This window comes from Podarcis cretensis (genome assembly GCF_951804945.1).
Source record: "Podarcis cretensis genome assembly, chromosome: 10".
Lineage (NCBI taxonomy): Eukaryota > Metazoa > Chordata > Lepidosauria > Squamata > Lacertidae > Podarcis > Podarcis cretensis.
In genome coordinates, this window is record NC_137179.1 from 45,917,204 (window position 1) to 45,929,987 (window position 12,784).

The following is a 12,784-nucleotide window of genomic DNA, read 5'->3' on the forward strand; positions in this document are numbered from 1 at the left end:
GAAAGTAAGAAAGTGATATTTCAAATATGCAAAGCCGGTGGTGTTTTTCATTTCCTAGGCCAATAACTTGCCTACTGCTGATGTCTCCCTAAGTCACCCATGGCATCCAACATGTAGGAGCAGGTTGCCATTTTGGATATAGTCCACAGGGGAGATTCCTATGCATAGCAATGAACGCAGTCTTCAATAATATACATGTACATGTCTCTGAAATTAGATCTATGAACTAAAAAAGATGCGTTCTTCTAATACCTGATTCCAGGAATAGTTTGGAGTTAGATACCTTGATAGTCAAGTAATCAATCCCATTGAGGTCAGTTGTAGCCTTGGGAAATATTGGGAAATGCCACAAGAACCATAAGAAAGAAAGGTTATTAAAGACACGGGAAACTGTAAAATGTAATTAAATTTTAACTGCTTTGTTGAAAATGAAATCAAAACTTCTCTGGTGGCCAGTAATTCAGTATGTACATTTCCTTATTAATGGTATTTCTATATCATCCTTCAATCATATTCCTAGTGCTTTGTATTACAAAGAAATACGAATTAAGATATATACATTTTTAAGATAATCGTTTTATTGGCTCCTGGGACAATGGCTTTGTCAAATGTTTCTATTTTTCTGATAATTGTGTGTGCATGTATGTGAAGTTTCTTTGGTTTTGTCACTTGTGTTTTTGTATGAATTTCATAATAATCAAATGCTTACACATTCCTAACACCATCTGAAGCTGTTAAAATAAAATCCCAGTAAAATGTGTCATTTTGCCTGTTTCGTACAATGTGCCCCTCTAACTAGTCTGGACTGAGCTTCAGACTCTTGGCCGCCATTCAATCCTCTACAAAGCCTACATCCCACCTATGAGAATTTAATTAAAAATTTCTCTCCTATTTTACAACTTTGAAATGCAAATTATTTTATCATTTATTGATGGAGTACAGTTGGGATGGATTTCGAACCCTCAGTGAGTTAGGAACTCCCCCTGCATGTGAAGACAGGCTCCGGCGGGTTGAGAGGACAAGACCAATAGTAGGTCCCATGATCAAGAAGGTAGTTAGTGTAAATTGCTAGAGTCCCTCTTCTTTAAGATTTAGCTTCCTCCCCAGGGTCTCTAGAAGCTAGATCTCAGATGGTGGAGAGGGCGGATCTTACTTCTAAATGCGCATGCATATCCATGTGTAAAAAAGGTAAGGTAAAGGGTAAAGGACTCCTGGACGGTTATGTCCAGTCAAAGGTGACAATGGGGTTGTGGCGCTCATCTTGCTTTCAGGCCGAGGGAGCCGGCGTTTGTCCACAGACTGCTTTCCGGTTCATGTGGCCAGCATGACTAAACTGCTTCTGGTGCAACGGAAACCAGAGTGCATGGAAACACCGTTTACCTTCCCGCCATACCTGTACTTATTTATCTACTTGCACTGGTATGCTTTCGAACTACTAGGTTGGCAGAAGCTGGGACAGAGCAACGGGAGCTCACCCCGTCACAGGGATTTGAACCGCTGACCTTCCGATCAGCAAGCTCAAGAGGCTCAGTGGTTTAAACCCACGTCCAATTCTATAGATGTCTCAGATAGCTCCAAGGGAAGTTGGTATAGGATCAGGGGTGTCCCTAGGTGGCTGGGCCAAGAAGCCACAAAAATCACCTCTCTCCAATCTGGCTCAGAATGGCTAGGAACCCACCTGTGCAGTCCCCCAGGCCACTCTTCCAATGCTCAGAGTGGCCCACATCTCCTTGCCAAGGGCACAAGGGAACCTAGGCACGCCTCTGAATAGGATTGCAGCCCACGGTGACATATGGCGCACAGCCAGCCACTTCGAAAACTGCCGCTGCTGTCCTATATTTTGAACTGTCAATAATGTAATTATATGATAACCCCCCCCCCCCACTGAGCACATCTTCGGTGGTTGAACTTTAACCCAAAAGAGGAATGAATTGTTTGAGCATTTAAATCAGTGGCCAGCAGGGCCATATTTGACCCACCAATGAATAAAGCAGGCAGTGGCACATCTTCAACAACCTATCTATATAATAATGGAAATGATAGATATAGGGTTGCCATATGTCCAGGAATTCCCGGACATGTCCTCTTTTGGTGGTCCTACATGCCCCTCCAGGGGGAATTTTACCATTTAAATCAAATGTACTGGATTTGGGTATTTTTTTAAAAAAAATAAAATGTGCCGGATGGCTTTTGTTCAGGCTCTGATGTGGGCAGCTCGGGCGGCACTTTCTGTCTCTGGATTTTTACCTCTTGAAATTTGGCAACCCTGCGGTAGAACTCTTGATGTGATCCTTGGCACTGGAGTGTTGAAAGCACAACTCTCATTTGGAGAGCATGAATTAACAGAGAAAATAACAGAATTCAAAAATGCATATTACGCACAGACTGCAAGCTCTTCTCGCTATTGCGTGTGTAGCATTCAACTGACAGAGGCTTTGTGAAGCTTCAGTGGTACTGTTGCGTCATACGTAATGTGGCACTACAACAACCGCCACTTAACGTTTGTAATTGCTGTGCTCTTTCACTCCTGCACGACTGCTGCTTAGGTTCCATCAGCTTGAAATATTTATGCATTTAACTGTGCATGACCTACTCCTCATGCAAGCACTTTTTAAAGAAAAAGGCTCCCGGAGTCTGGTTAAGTGGTTCTTGAGAAAAATGGTTTTAGTTCAAGAACAGGACTGCGGGCACACCCAACCCAACCTAGTGAAAAATAAATGCCGGTAATGAAGCACAGTGGCAGATTTATGGCAAAATAATCAGAAGAAATCCAATGTGCCTATTAGAATGGAGTCATAGAATTGCAGAGTTGGAAGGAACCACAGGGGTCATCTAGCCCAACCCCCTGCCATACAAGAATCTTTTGCTTAACACGGGGCTTGAACCCATGAGCCTGAGATTAAGAGTCTCGTGTTTTACCAGCTGAGCTATCCCAATCTCTTTTGCACTCGTGCAGAGGCAAGATTTGAGCCAGGCTCCTCCTGATTTGTAGCCCAGTCTCTTTTAGCCAAATTGTGAGGCAGCTACACAAATATGGGGGGGTTATATGGGGCTTTTTCTTTCTTTCTTCTTTTTAGAAAAAAAGGCAAGTAAGAGAGAATATGTTAGAGGTGACTCAAAGTATACATGGTATAGAGAAAGTGCATAGGAAGATGTTCTCCTGCTCTCATAATATTAGAACTTGTTGTTATTGTTTAGTCGTTTCTGACTCTTCGTGACCCCATGGACCAGAGCATGCCAGGCACTCCTGTCTTCCACTACCTCCCGCAGTTTGGTCAAACTCATGTTTGTAGCTTCGAGAACACTGTCCAACCACCCCGTCCTCTGTCGTCCCCTTCTCCTTGTGCCCTCCATCTTTCCCAGCATCAGGGTCTTTTCCAGGGAGTCTTCTCTTCTCATGAGGTGGCCAAAGTATTGGAGCCTCAGCTTCAGGATCTGTCCTTCCAGTGAGCACTCAGGGCTGATTTCCTTCAGAATGGATAGGTTTGATCTTCTTGCAGTCCAAGACAGCATCATAATTCAAAAGCATCAATTCTTTGGCAATCAACCTTCTTTATGGTCCAGCTCTCACTTCCATACATCACTACTGGGAAAACCATAGCTTTAACTATACGGACCTTTGTTGACAAGGTGATGTCTTTGCTTTTTAAGATGCTGTCTAGGTTTGTCATTGTTTTTCTCCCAAGAAGCACTTGGGAGAACTTAGGACCACCCAATGAAGCTGAACGTTAGAAGATTCAGGATAGACAAAGGAAAGCACTTCTTTACTCAACACATAGTCAAACTATTGTCTAATATAAGATGTAGAGCCACCAACTTGGATGACCCAGTCCATGGAAGATAAAGCCCACAAAGGCTACCAGCAGGGATATATCTATGTTCTACATCCACTGCTGAAAGCAGGATGGATCTGAATGCCAGTTGTTGGCAATCACAAGCAGAGAGTGTGCTGCTTCCCTCTGGTCCTGCTTGCAGGGCTCTTATGTTCTTACCTGCATCACCATCCTGTGCCATATATTTTAGAACGGTCCTCTGAGAAGACTTCATTCCACCAATAACCCTGGACAAAGCTCCCAACCTTAGTTGCCTGTCTGTAAAAAGGATATCACTAAAACATGCATCACAGAGTTGTTGAGAACGAATGTGGAAAGTTTATCCTAAATTAAACGCTACCCTAGGGACACGGGTGGCGCTGTGGGTTAAACCACAGAGCCTAGCGCTTGCTGATCAGAAGGTCAGTGGTTCGAATCCCCGCAACGGGGTGAGCTCCCGTTGCTCGGTCTCTGCTCCTGCCAACCTAGCAGTTCGAGAGCACATCAAAGTGCAAGTAGATAAATAGGTACTGCTCCGGCGGGAAGGTAAGCAGCGTTTCCGTGCGCTGCTCTGGTTCACTAGAAGTGGCTTAGTTATGCTGGCCACATGACCCAGAAGCTGTATGCTGGCTCCCTCGGCCAATAAAGCGAGATTAGCGCTGCAACCCCAGAGTCGGCCACGACTGGACCTAATGGTCAGGGGTCCCTTTACCTTTACCTTAAATCTACCCTGAAGTTTAAATATAGATTAATACATGTTTAATATTTATTCTTATGGGGGGATTTTAAAAGAAAGAAATGGGAAACGTGTGTTCCTGCATCTGTCTTCTTTGTCCCTGCCACCTCCAGACTACCAAGAGCAAGTTTTTCCATAGTTAGAAGCTCCGTAATGAGACCATCTAGATCCGCTGGTGATCTCTTTGTGAGCTTCCCCATCCAGCTCACATTCCCTGTTTATAGGGCGCATGGTGAGAACATGTGCAGGATGACAGACAGCTCATGTACTGACAGCTTTTGGCAAAGCTGCATTATTTCACAGAGGACTCTCCATCTGTCGCTACATTCAGCAACACAAACTGACCTCGCTGGCCCTGGCAGATTAACATTTAATGATGCTTTCAGCTTGAGCCCTTATAATTTTTCATCTTCCAGGGGGCAAACAGAGAGCAGAAAACAGACTTCATGTGGTCTAGAGCACACTAGGGACAGGTTGGGAGTGGGTCCTTGCCAACAGGATCAGAAATGCTGTTTGCTTGTTTGGGCACCAAAGGTTTTGTCACAATCAAGTGGTATATGGATTTTGTAAAGCACATAGCTACCCCCCCTTAGTAATCCTAGGAACTGTAATTCACGCATCACAGAGCTATAATTATCAGCTTCCCTAAAAACTACAGTTCCCAGGATTCTTTGCAGGAGGCCTTGTGGTTTAAATGTGCATTAAATGTGCTTTACATGTATGGTGTGAATTCGCTATGTAAAATACAAAGATGACCTTGCGAAAGTGAATGCAATTTCATTGCTGCTCCTTCTCAACAAACGGAAACGATAGCCAACTGTCAAGAGACACGCATGCTCTCTGGATTTAAGACAGAGAGAAATAAAAGGCTGTGATTTTTACCCCACATTGATTTACTTTGTGTGTACATTTCTGTGTGTAGATATACATATATATAAATACACGTTTCTGCAATTCTGTCAATTCTCTAGTAACTGGAATAAAGTGGGTCAAGATTGTGTTTTATTCATACAGAGTGAATTAACTCCATGCTGTCCCCTCAAGCATAATCCTTTTTTTCCTGGCCTAGAAAGAAACCCTGCTGCAGGCCTGCACGAAGAGCCCCGACAGCAAGGTGTGCAGAACCCCCATAGTCACAAACCGCTAAAATTGCCAAAACCTGTGCAGAGCTCGAATTCTGTAAAAAAATGTTTCCACAGAGGACACAACACAAAACAGGGCCCTTTCACCTAATACCAAATGTTTGTTTTGTAGATATAAGATTAGGCTTTTCAGCACCCACAAAAAATATGGGGTGTTTTTTTAAACATGGGCTGTACATGCATCATTTGCGCTGCCATGGCCTGGTTGCCCATGTAAAATTACTCTGGCCTATCTAAACATTCATATTTAGACACGAGTATTGTGATTGGACAGGCACACTTACGCGGAAGTTACGCTCTAGGTCCCCGTGCGCATAGGTGAAAATCACTTAAGTGGGGAGCTTCCTCTAAACACCCTCTCTGCTGTTGTCTCTCCAATCTAGACCAAAAACACTGTATCCAACAATTGAAGCTCTGGGGCTGGCTGGAGGCTGGAGGAGGCGTGGGGAAATGACTGCAGCTGCCATGCCGCCCCGCACATCAGCTGTCAGGTGGGGAGGCTGAGCAGCCTAAACAAAGCCCCGCTGTGCCTCCAGTCTCTTCAGGGGTTGCTCTACCCTCAATGACATTCTCTTCAGGCTCCAGGGAGGGTCTCCTTGCAAGCCATGAGGGCTCGCCAGCTCTCTCCTGCCATTTCCAAGTTTGAATTTTAAATTATTTATTTATTTCCCGGCACCACATGTCCGTGCGTAGTCACACATGTGAGGGGAGGGGTGCCTATACTATTGGGAGAGGCCTGTAACAGCATCAGCTCAAGATACATTCCTACAAAGCACATTTATAGGTGACATAAGAAAAAGTCATTTGGTTAACACCGTAGGTTTCCCCGTTGCCCTCCAGTTGATTAGCGTGGGTTGCAAGAGCACAATATTGTGTATGGGGCACAAATCCCATTAGAAATCCAATTGTTTTTTCCTTTGGTTAGGGGGCCAGTTAAACATGCCGAGAGGCTCTGCAAAATAAGATTGTTTCCGTCCAATTACTCTGTTACTCTATTGCACCATTAAAATGAATGATTACAGCCCAGTCCACAAACTAGATCAGACAGATAGTTGGATTTAAGCCAATTGTGTCTTACTGCGGGAAATCAGCTTAAACTGAAGTCGGCTCATGTGCTCGCCTTTGAATCATCAGCAATCACACAGTTTTACTAGCAGCTTCTATGAATACCTCACAAAACAACAAAATGCTTCAGTTTTATTTACTCCCATTTGATATTCCCAAAACAAGGGCATAAAACAGAAGTTCATTAAGTGTTTGCCAGGAAGAATTAATGTGGCAAACAAGCTTTCAGCAGCACTAAAGATTTCCCCATCCCCATTCTTTTCAGGGAGAGTTAAAGCCATCCTTTCAGATGCAGTTCCGATAGAAATAGAAGAAGTAATCAGTGAAAAATATCCCAGCGTAGTTAGGATCCGTTGAACAGTCTGCAAGATCCTGGTGGGACAAGACAATAAAGTAAGATTAAGATAGATCCAATAATCATAGCTAAATGTTTTGTTCTTTTTTAGTCTTTTTAAAAAAATAATAATAATAAGACTTACTGGAGCAGCAACACGAAAATGGTAAGCACTGTCATGGAACGAGCTTACAGGGAGATACCAAATATGATGGAATCCCTATATAACCAAATAAGAGGGGGGGGGGGGAGATGATAGGGAATGAAACTTGCATGTATGTCTATTGCTGCAAATGCACATTAGGGAAGTAAGAAGGCAACCATTTCCGTCTGGACATGTAGTCATTGCAAGCAGCACTGTTTCCATTCTGCTGCAGTTCAGTTTTCACCAAATAATACATTATTTGTCTTGCTGTCTACTATTTCACATAAGTTACATAAGTTATGGTTAGCGCACATAACTTAGGTAGCAATTTACATAACTTACATTCATTTCAATGTAACGGAAACATCCCCACCACGTAAAAAAAGCCATTAATTACATATCATCTGTGCACATCAAGAACAAGAGCAACGTGAATGAATACCAATTGCATTCATTTCACTGACCACAGACAAATACGCAAACTGCAGTAATTTCCGCTTCCTTTCCCATTTTCATCAGAATTTTCTGACATTCCTATTACACATGTGGGAAAGCTGGAGTTTCTAAGGCTATGGCAGTTCTGGGGTTTGCCAAGGTCAGAATGAGAATTAGTACTTTATCCTAACTCAAGGGAAACACATCTTGCTTGTTTACAAGCCTTTGTTGTATTATTTCCAAGAGCTGGAGCCTCCCTAGGTTCCAGAAAATATAACAGCAGTGGGCAGTGCTTCCTTCTAGTTGTTATTTAACTGACAGATGAAGTAAATAAAACTCCTTGTATGGAAGAGACAACAGAACTAAGTACCTGTGTAGTTTCTGGAAAGGGTTCCCTCTTATGACGGGTTTGTTGTGGAAGACGAAAGCAAGACTTTCCAAAGGTGATTTTGCATTGAAAGATAATGAGTGGTTCCGTTGTACTTCAAGGAACAAGGATAATATTAAAAGTAGCAAGATTCTATAGTACTGCTTTAAAAAATATACAAAATAAGACCTATGGAGTTTAACAAGCAAAGCACCCAAGGCAAATGCGTGGCTCCATATTGGGAGACAGAATTCCACTGAAAATCAATGCTAATTCTAACAATATAGCTGCTCAAAAGAGTGTACCGACATGGAAATGGGATCATAGCAATTTGGAAATGTTGAGTTTAAATTCTATGGGCCAGTTCTTATATGACTCCTTGCATTCCCATTTTGCAGATCAAGTGAATAATCTACTTCCAGGAGTACCATAGCATAGCAGGGGGTAACTCATATCAATAGTGCAAATCAAATTTTGTGAATGTTTGAATGATGGACTTTCAGGGCCAGTCCCACCATTAGGCAGAGTGAAGCAGCTGCCTAGGCTGGTGGATTGCTGGAGGATAGGGAGAAGAGGGGAGATGTTGGAGGACCTCCTATATTAGTCAGCTGCTCTCAGGTTCAGTGGAAGATGCTGTCCCATCATCAGTGATGAGCTGAAGTTAGATTCAACGGCCAGTACACTCAACGTCTGCACTCACAGGGGGTCTCTACTGTAAACATCAGCAGCCAAGCGCAACACATGAATTGGCTTTAAGGACTCAACCCAGCTCCATTAAGGCCAACTGAGGTTTCCAGCAGAATGTGAACCATTAAAGGCCTTTCGTAAATTTTGGTTTGTGCTTTCTCATCCTTGCCGTTTCATTAGGATCTGTTAAGATCTGGGCACAATCTTCATTCATACCATATACATAATAACAGACAAGGTTAAAAAAAAAAGTTTATCTATAGCAAAATCTGTCTGTGTACTTACTTGATTTCCAGAGAGATTTTCACTATGACAGGTGTGTGTTTGTTAATGGGAACAATGTAACTATAATTTCCAGACCTAAAATAATAAATAGTGACAGTGGCATTCAATATTTTGAAATTCTAGGCAAATATCAATAAAAGTGAAAAAAAGTCAAATGCTGAGCCAATCAGCTATATGAACTGGAGACTGCAAAGTACAGCCTTAAGCAACCTTATCAACTATTCTAATGGGAAATAGCAATGAACAGTTCCCAGTAGCATAACTGGGCAACAATTTCAGTGGGAGGCACTTTGAGACAATCACCTTCACTGCACAGAATAGCAAGGTAGCCTGCTTTTAAAACTGAGAACAGCAGTGAGCAACAGGTAAAATAATTCAGCCATTCTCTTGCAAATTATGATCCAACCTTCAGCAACAGGTCCCATTACAACACTTTAAAATTCAGTATTAAAAACAGCTGAAATAAATGACAGGAGCATGACTGAGCTAGGATATGAACTAAAAGCAAAAACAAAATTTAGAAAATCTTGCCTTTCTGAAGATTCTGCATCCCCATGTGCAGATGGTGATGATTATCATTATTATTTATTAAATTTGTATACCGCCCTTCATCCAAAGATCACACGGTGATTTCACGAGATCAGTTTCCTGAGCACGCAGTATCACTTTTTTTGTTCTTAGATGAAAATATTTGCACCATTAATTGTGGAGGCATGACACTATCACCTTACATATGTCTACTCAGAAGGAAGTCTCATTGAATTCAATGGCACTTTACTCCCAGGTATAGAATTGCCCTCTCCAAATAGCTAATCTCTGTTGAGTTAACTATAAGTTATGGTAAAACCAACTGACAGCTAGGGATTCAAAGATCCATTTTCTCAGTTTCTCGTTTTTTCGAATCTGAACTTCAGTTTTCCACATTTCACAGCAACTTGGCAATTTTTCAAAATCCTCATAAAAACTCATCTGCATTCTAGTGCAAATTTCTCTTAACAAATACATTTTTATATGTAGTTTTGATCGATGTACCAATTTTTGCAAGCAATTTCCCCTAATACATGCAATTCTGCAAACACTGGCTGCCCCAACAACTTCATTGCAAAATTCAGATTAAGTGCAATTGCTGAAGGATAGCTGTGTTTCAGTCTGCATAATGTTTCAGAAATTTGTCGGATTTGGCTTTAAGTGCATGCTGAATAAAATTTCCCCTCCATCCCTACTGGTTCCTCACAGTGGCCCGCCTGCAGCAGCAAAATCCTTAGCTCAACTTAACATATTGAGACTCTGTGCTGCATTAGACAAAGAGATGCAAGGAAACAATTTTACCCACCCACACTGCAGGTTTTTGCGACAATAACGGCGATCTATTTTTTGTTGCGTCTCTAAGATCTGCATAGAGATGATTGATGTGTCAGTCCCTGAAAGGAAGAATAATTGTTTTCGTGAGCATAGACACTTGGCATGAAGAAACTTTTTTTAAAAAAATGCACACACAATAATAATGAAAAGTTTATTATGAAAATTTTTTGTTACAACCGGCTCCCCATTCCATTAGCTGCCTTTGTCCTCTGCCCTCACCCTGGCACTCCTGGTGAAAGGCCCTATGAAATATACTCGGAGTCCTGCAGTGATTTTATGCTCTTTATTGCAGCTTGTAAAACAGTTACTGAATTTCCCCCCAAACCCCAGGCTTTTATATACATTATTTACACAATGAGTCCCATCTGATTGGCTGATTCTGCTTCCCTCCTGGAGCCTGATTGGTCTTCTCCTGCAGGCCAATCAGTTGTTGCATGCTAGTATCCTACCAGCCTAATAGGCTGATTAACTTCCTCCTGGAGCCTGATTGGTCTTCTCCTGCAAGCCAATCAGTTGTTGCATTCTAGGATCCTACATCCCTATTGTTATAGGTCCCAAGCTTAGTACATAACACCCTATTAATGGTAGTGACTTTGCCTTATGATTTTCGCATGAAGCAAAAGTCAAGCTTTTGGAAGACATATTAACTTTGAAGAGTCCTCTGGAATTGTAACTCTGATATACACACAATTTCATCCAAATCACACCACATGTGAAAAGAACAACATGGTACCATTTAAAAACACATGTACAAATTGTGTCAGAAAAAAAGGATGGGACTTAGTGGAGCAATGGGTCAGTGTGTCTGGCTGTTAACCAGATGGTTGGTGGTTCAAGCCCATCCAGCGATGGCTGTGGGGGGGATTCGTGCATTTGAGGGGATTGGGCTAGATGACCCCAAAGTCCCTTCCAACCCTACAATTCTATGCTTCTATATGAAGGAACCCCAAGGATTGTTTCAAAAAGTGCAGATTAGGTAGGTTTACCTTTAAATGCAAACTGATTCAAATTTCTCCCTGTTCCTGCTGGTAACGGGAGGCAAAAGGAAGAGGTGGAGGAGAACACGACCCATTGAGCCAAGTTGTGGGTGACATCCCCAAGAGGAAATCGTAATGGACCAGAGACTAAGATGCGCCAGCTGCCCTGGCAATGCATAACTTCTCTAAACTAGGTAAAGGTAAAGGGACCCCTGACCATTAGGTCCAGTCGGGACCGACTCTCTAAACTAGTTCTCTAAACTAGATCAACATTTTAAAGTAACCAAAAGAGTTTTGAGGAACTTTATTTTTCAAAGGAAATAAAAAAATACTTTACAGTCATTTCCAAGGTCAGGCTTCTCAAACCAGTTGTTTCCTGGCAGTACTTTCCTTTTCGTTCCTGAGGAAAGAATAGAGGGCCTTCACAAACTGAAACAATTATATGACAAAAACAAATACAGCAAAATGAGCTTCTGCATGAGTTTTCCAAGCACAGGTTTGAAGGATGCTTGCAGATGCTCTATTCTGAAGACAGTTCATTTTATGAAAGGGGACTTTTTTCACACTCTAGAGGTCATATTCAGTTTCTCAAGGACCATTCCATTTGGAGAAGAGAATAAGCAAAGGGAATACTGTATACAGTTTGCATTGCAATACTCTGTTTTATTTCCAAAAGTATAAAGCGAATTAGGTATTGAGGGGTGCAGCAGCAAGTCCCGGCAGGATGAGCCAGGGTCAGCTCCACTGTTAAGTAGAGTGAGATGGTGGCCTCAGACCTTACATGGTGGGGAGGTGGAGGAGAGAACAGAGCTGTGTGTCATGTGACCTGCAGTGTGCTCCATAGGCCAGTGTCCTTCAACCTTGGGTCCCCAGGTGTTGTGGGAACTACAACTCCCATAATCCTCAGTTAGTCCAGTTAGTTAGTTTAGCCAGTAGTCAGGGGTCAGAGGAGTTATAGCCCCACAACTTCTGGAGATCCATAGTTGAAGAATACTATCCTAAGCTAGCCCGCTGCTCTCAGCTACAGTGGGGGAGCAGAATGTCCCTTTGTCAGACTTGAAGTAGGTTTTAGCTACCAGTCTGGCCACTTTCCAGGATATAGAATGGGGTGTGGTTCACCATATTTGCCTCAGATAGCAAAATATATTCAGCCAGCCCCTGGTGCTGGTCTGAAAGCATTATCTGTTCTGGTCACCAGCACATCAGCGAAAGCCCAGAGAAAGATAACATGAGTAACTCCTCTTGTGGTCTGTTTTGTTTTGTTTTTCAGATGGGCCAGCCAGGGGGGCTGCAGAAAGAAAAACACATAATCCACCTTTGAACACCTTGCAGCAGTAAGGTAAGCTGCATACCCCCACCCCCTGAAATTCTCAAGGAATCCTCATGTTCCCTGAGAAAGAAACAGAAAAACTGAAAAATAATCTTTCACAGAGAAAT

General features: G+C 42.5%; 1 protein-coding gene across 1 annotated transcript in view; it reads right to left on the bottom strand.

Moving 5' to 3' along the window:
- Positions 1-6,874: 6,874 nt before the first annotated feature.
- The window catches only part of MYRFL (myelin regulatory factor like), a 34,443-nt gene continuing 28,533 nt past the window's right edge, over positions 6,875-12,784 (bottom strand). The window contains exons 20-25 of the mRNA XM_079994154.1: positions 11,685-11,747; positions 10,342-10,429; positions 9,009-9,083; positions 8,040-8,151; positions 7,235-7,309; positions 6,875-7,127 (exon numbers count right to left, since the gene is read on the bottom strand). Of these exons, the coding sequence (XP_079850280.1) occupies positions 7,041-7,127; positions 7,235-7,309; positions 8,040-8,151; positions 9,009-9,083; positions 10,342-10,429; positions 11,685-11,747 (500 nt within the window). The 3' untranslated portion in view covers positions 6,875-7,040. The remainder of the gene's footprint in view (positions 7,128-7,234; positions 7,310-8,039; positions 8,152-9,008; positions 9,084-10,341; positions 10,430-11,684; positions 11,748-12,784) is intronic.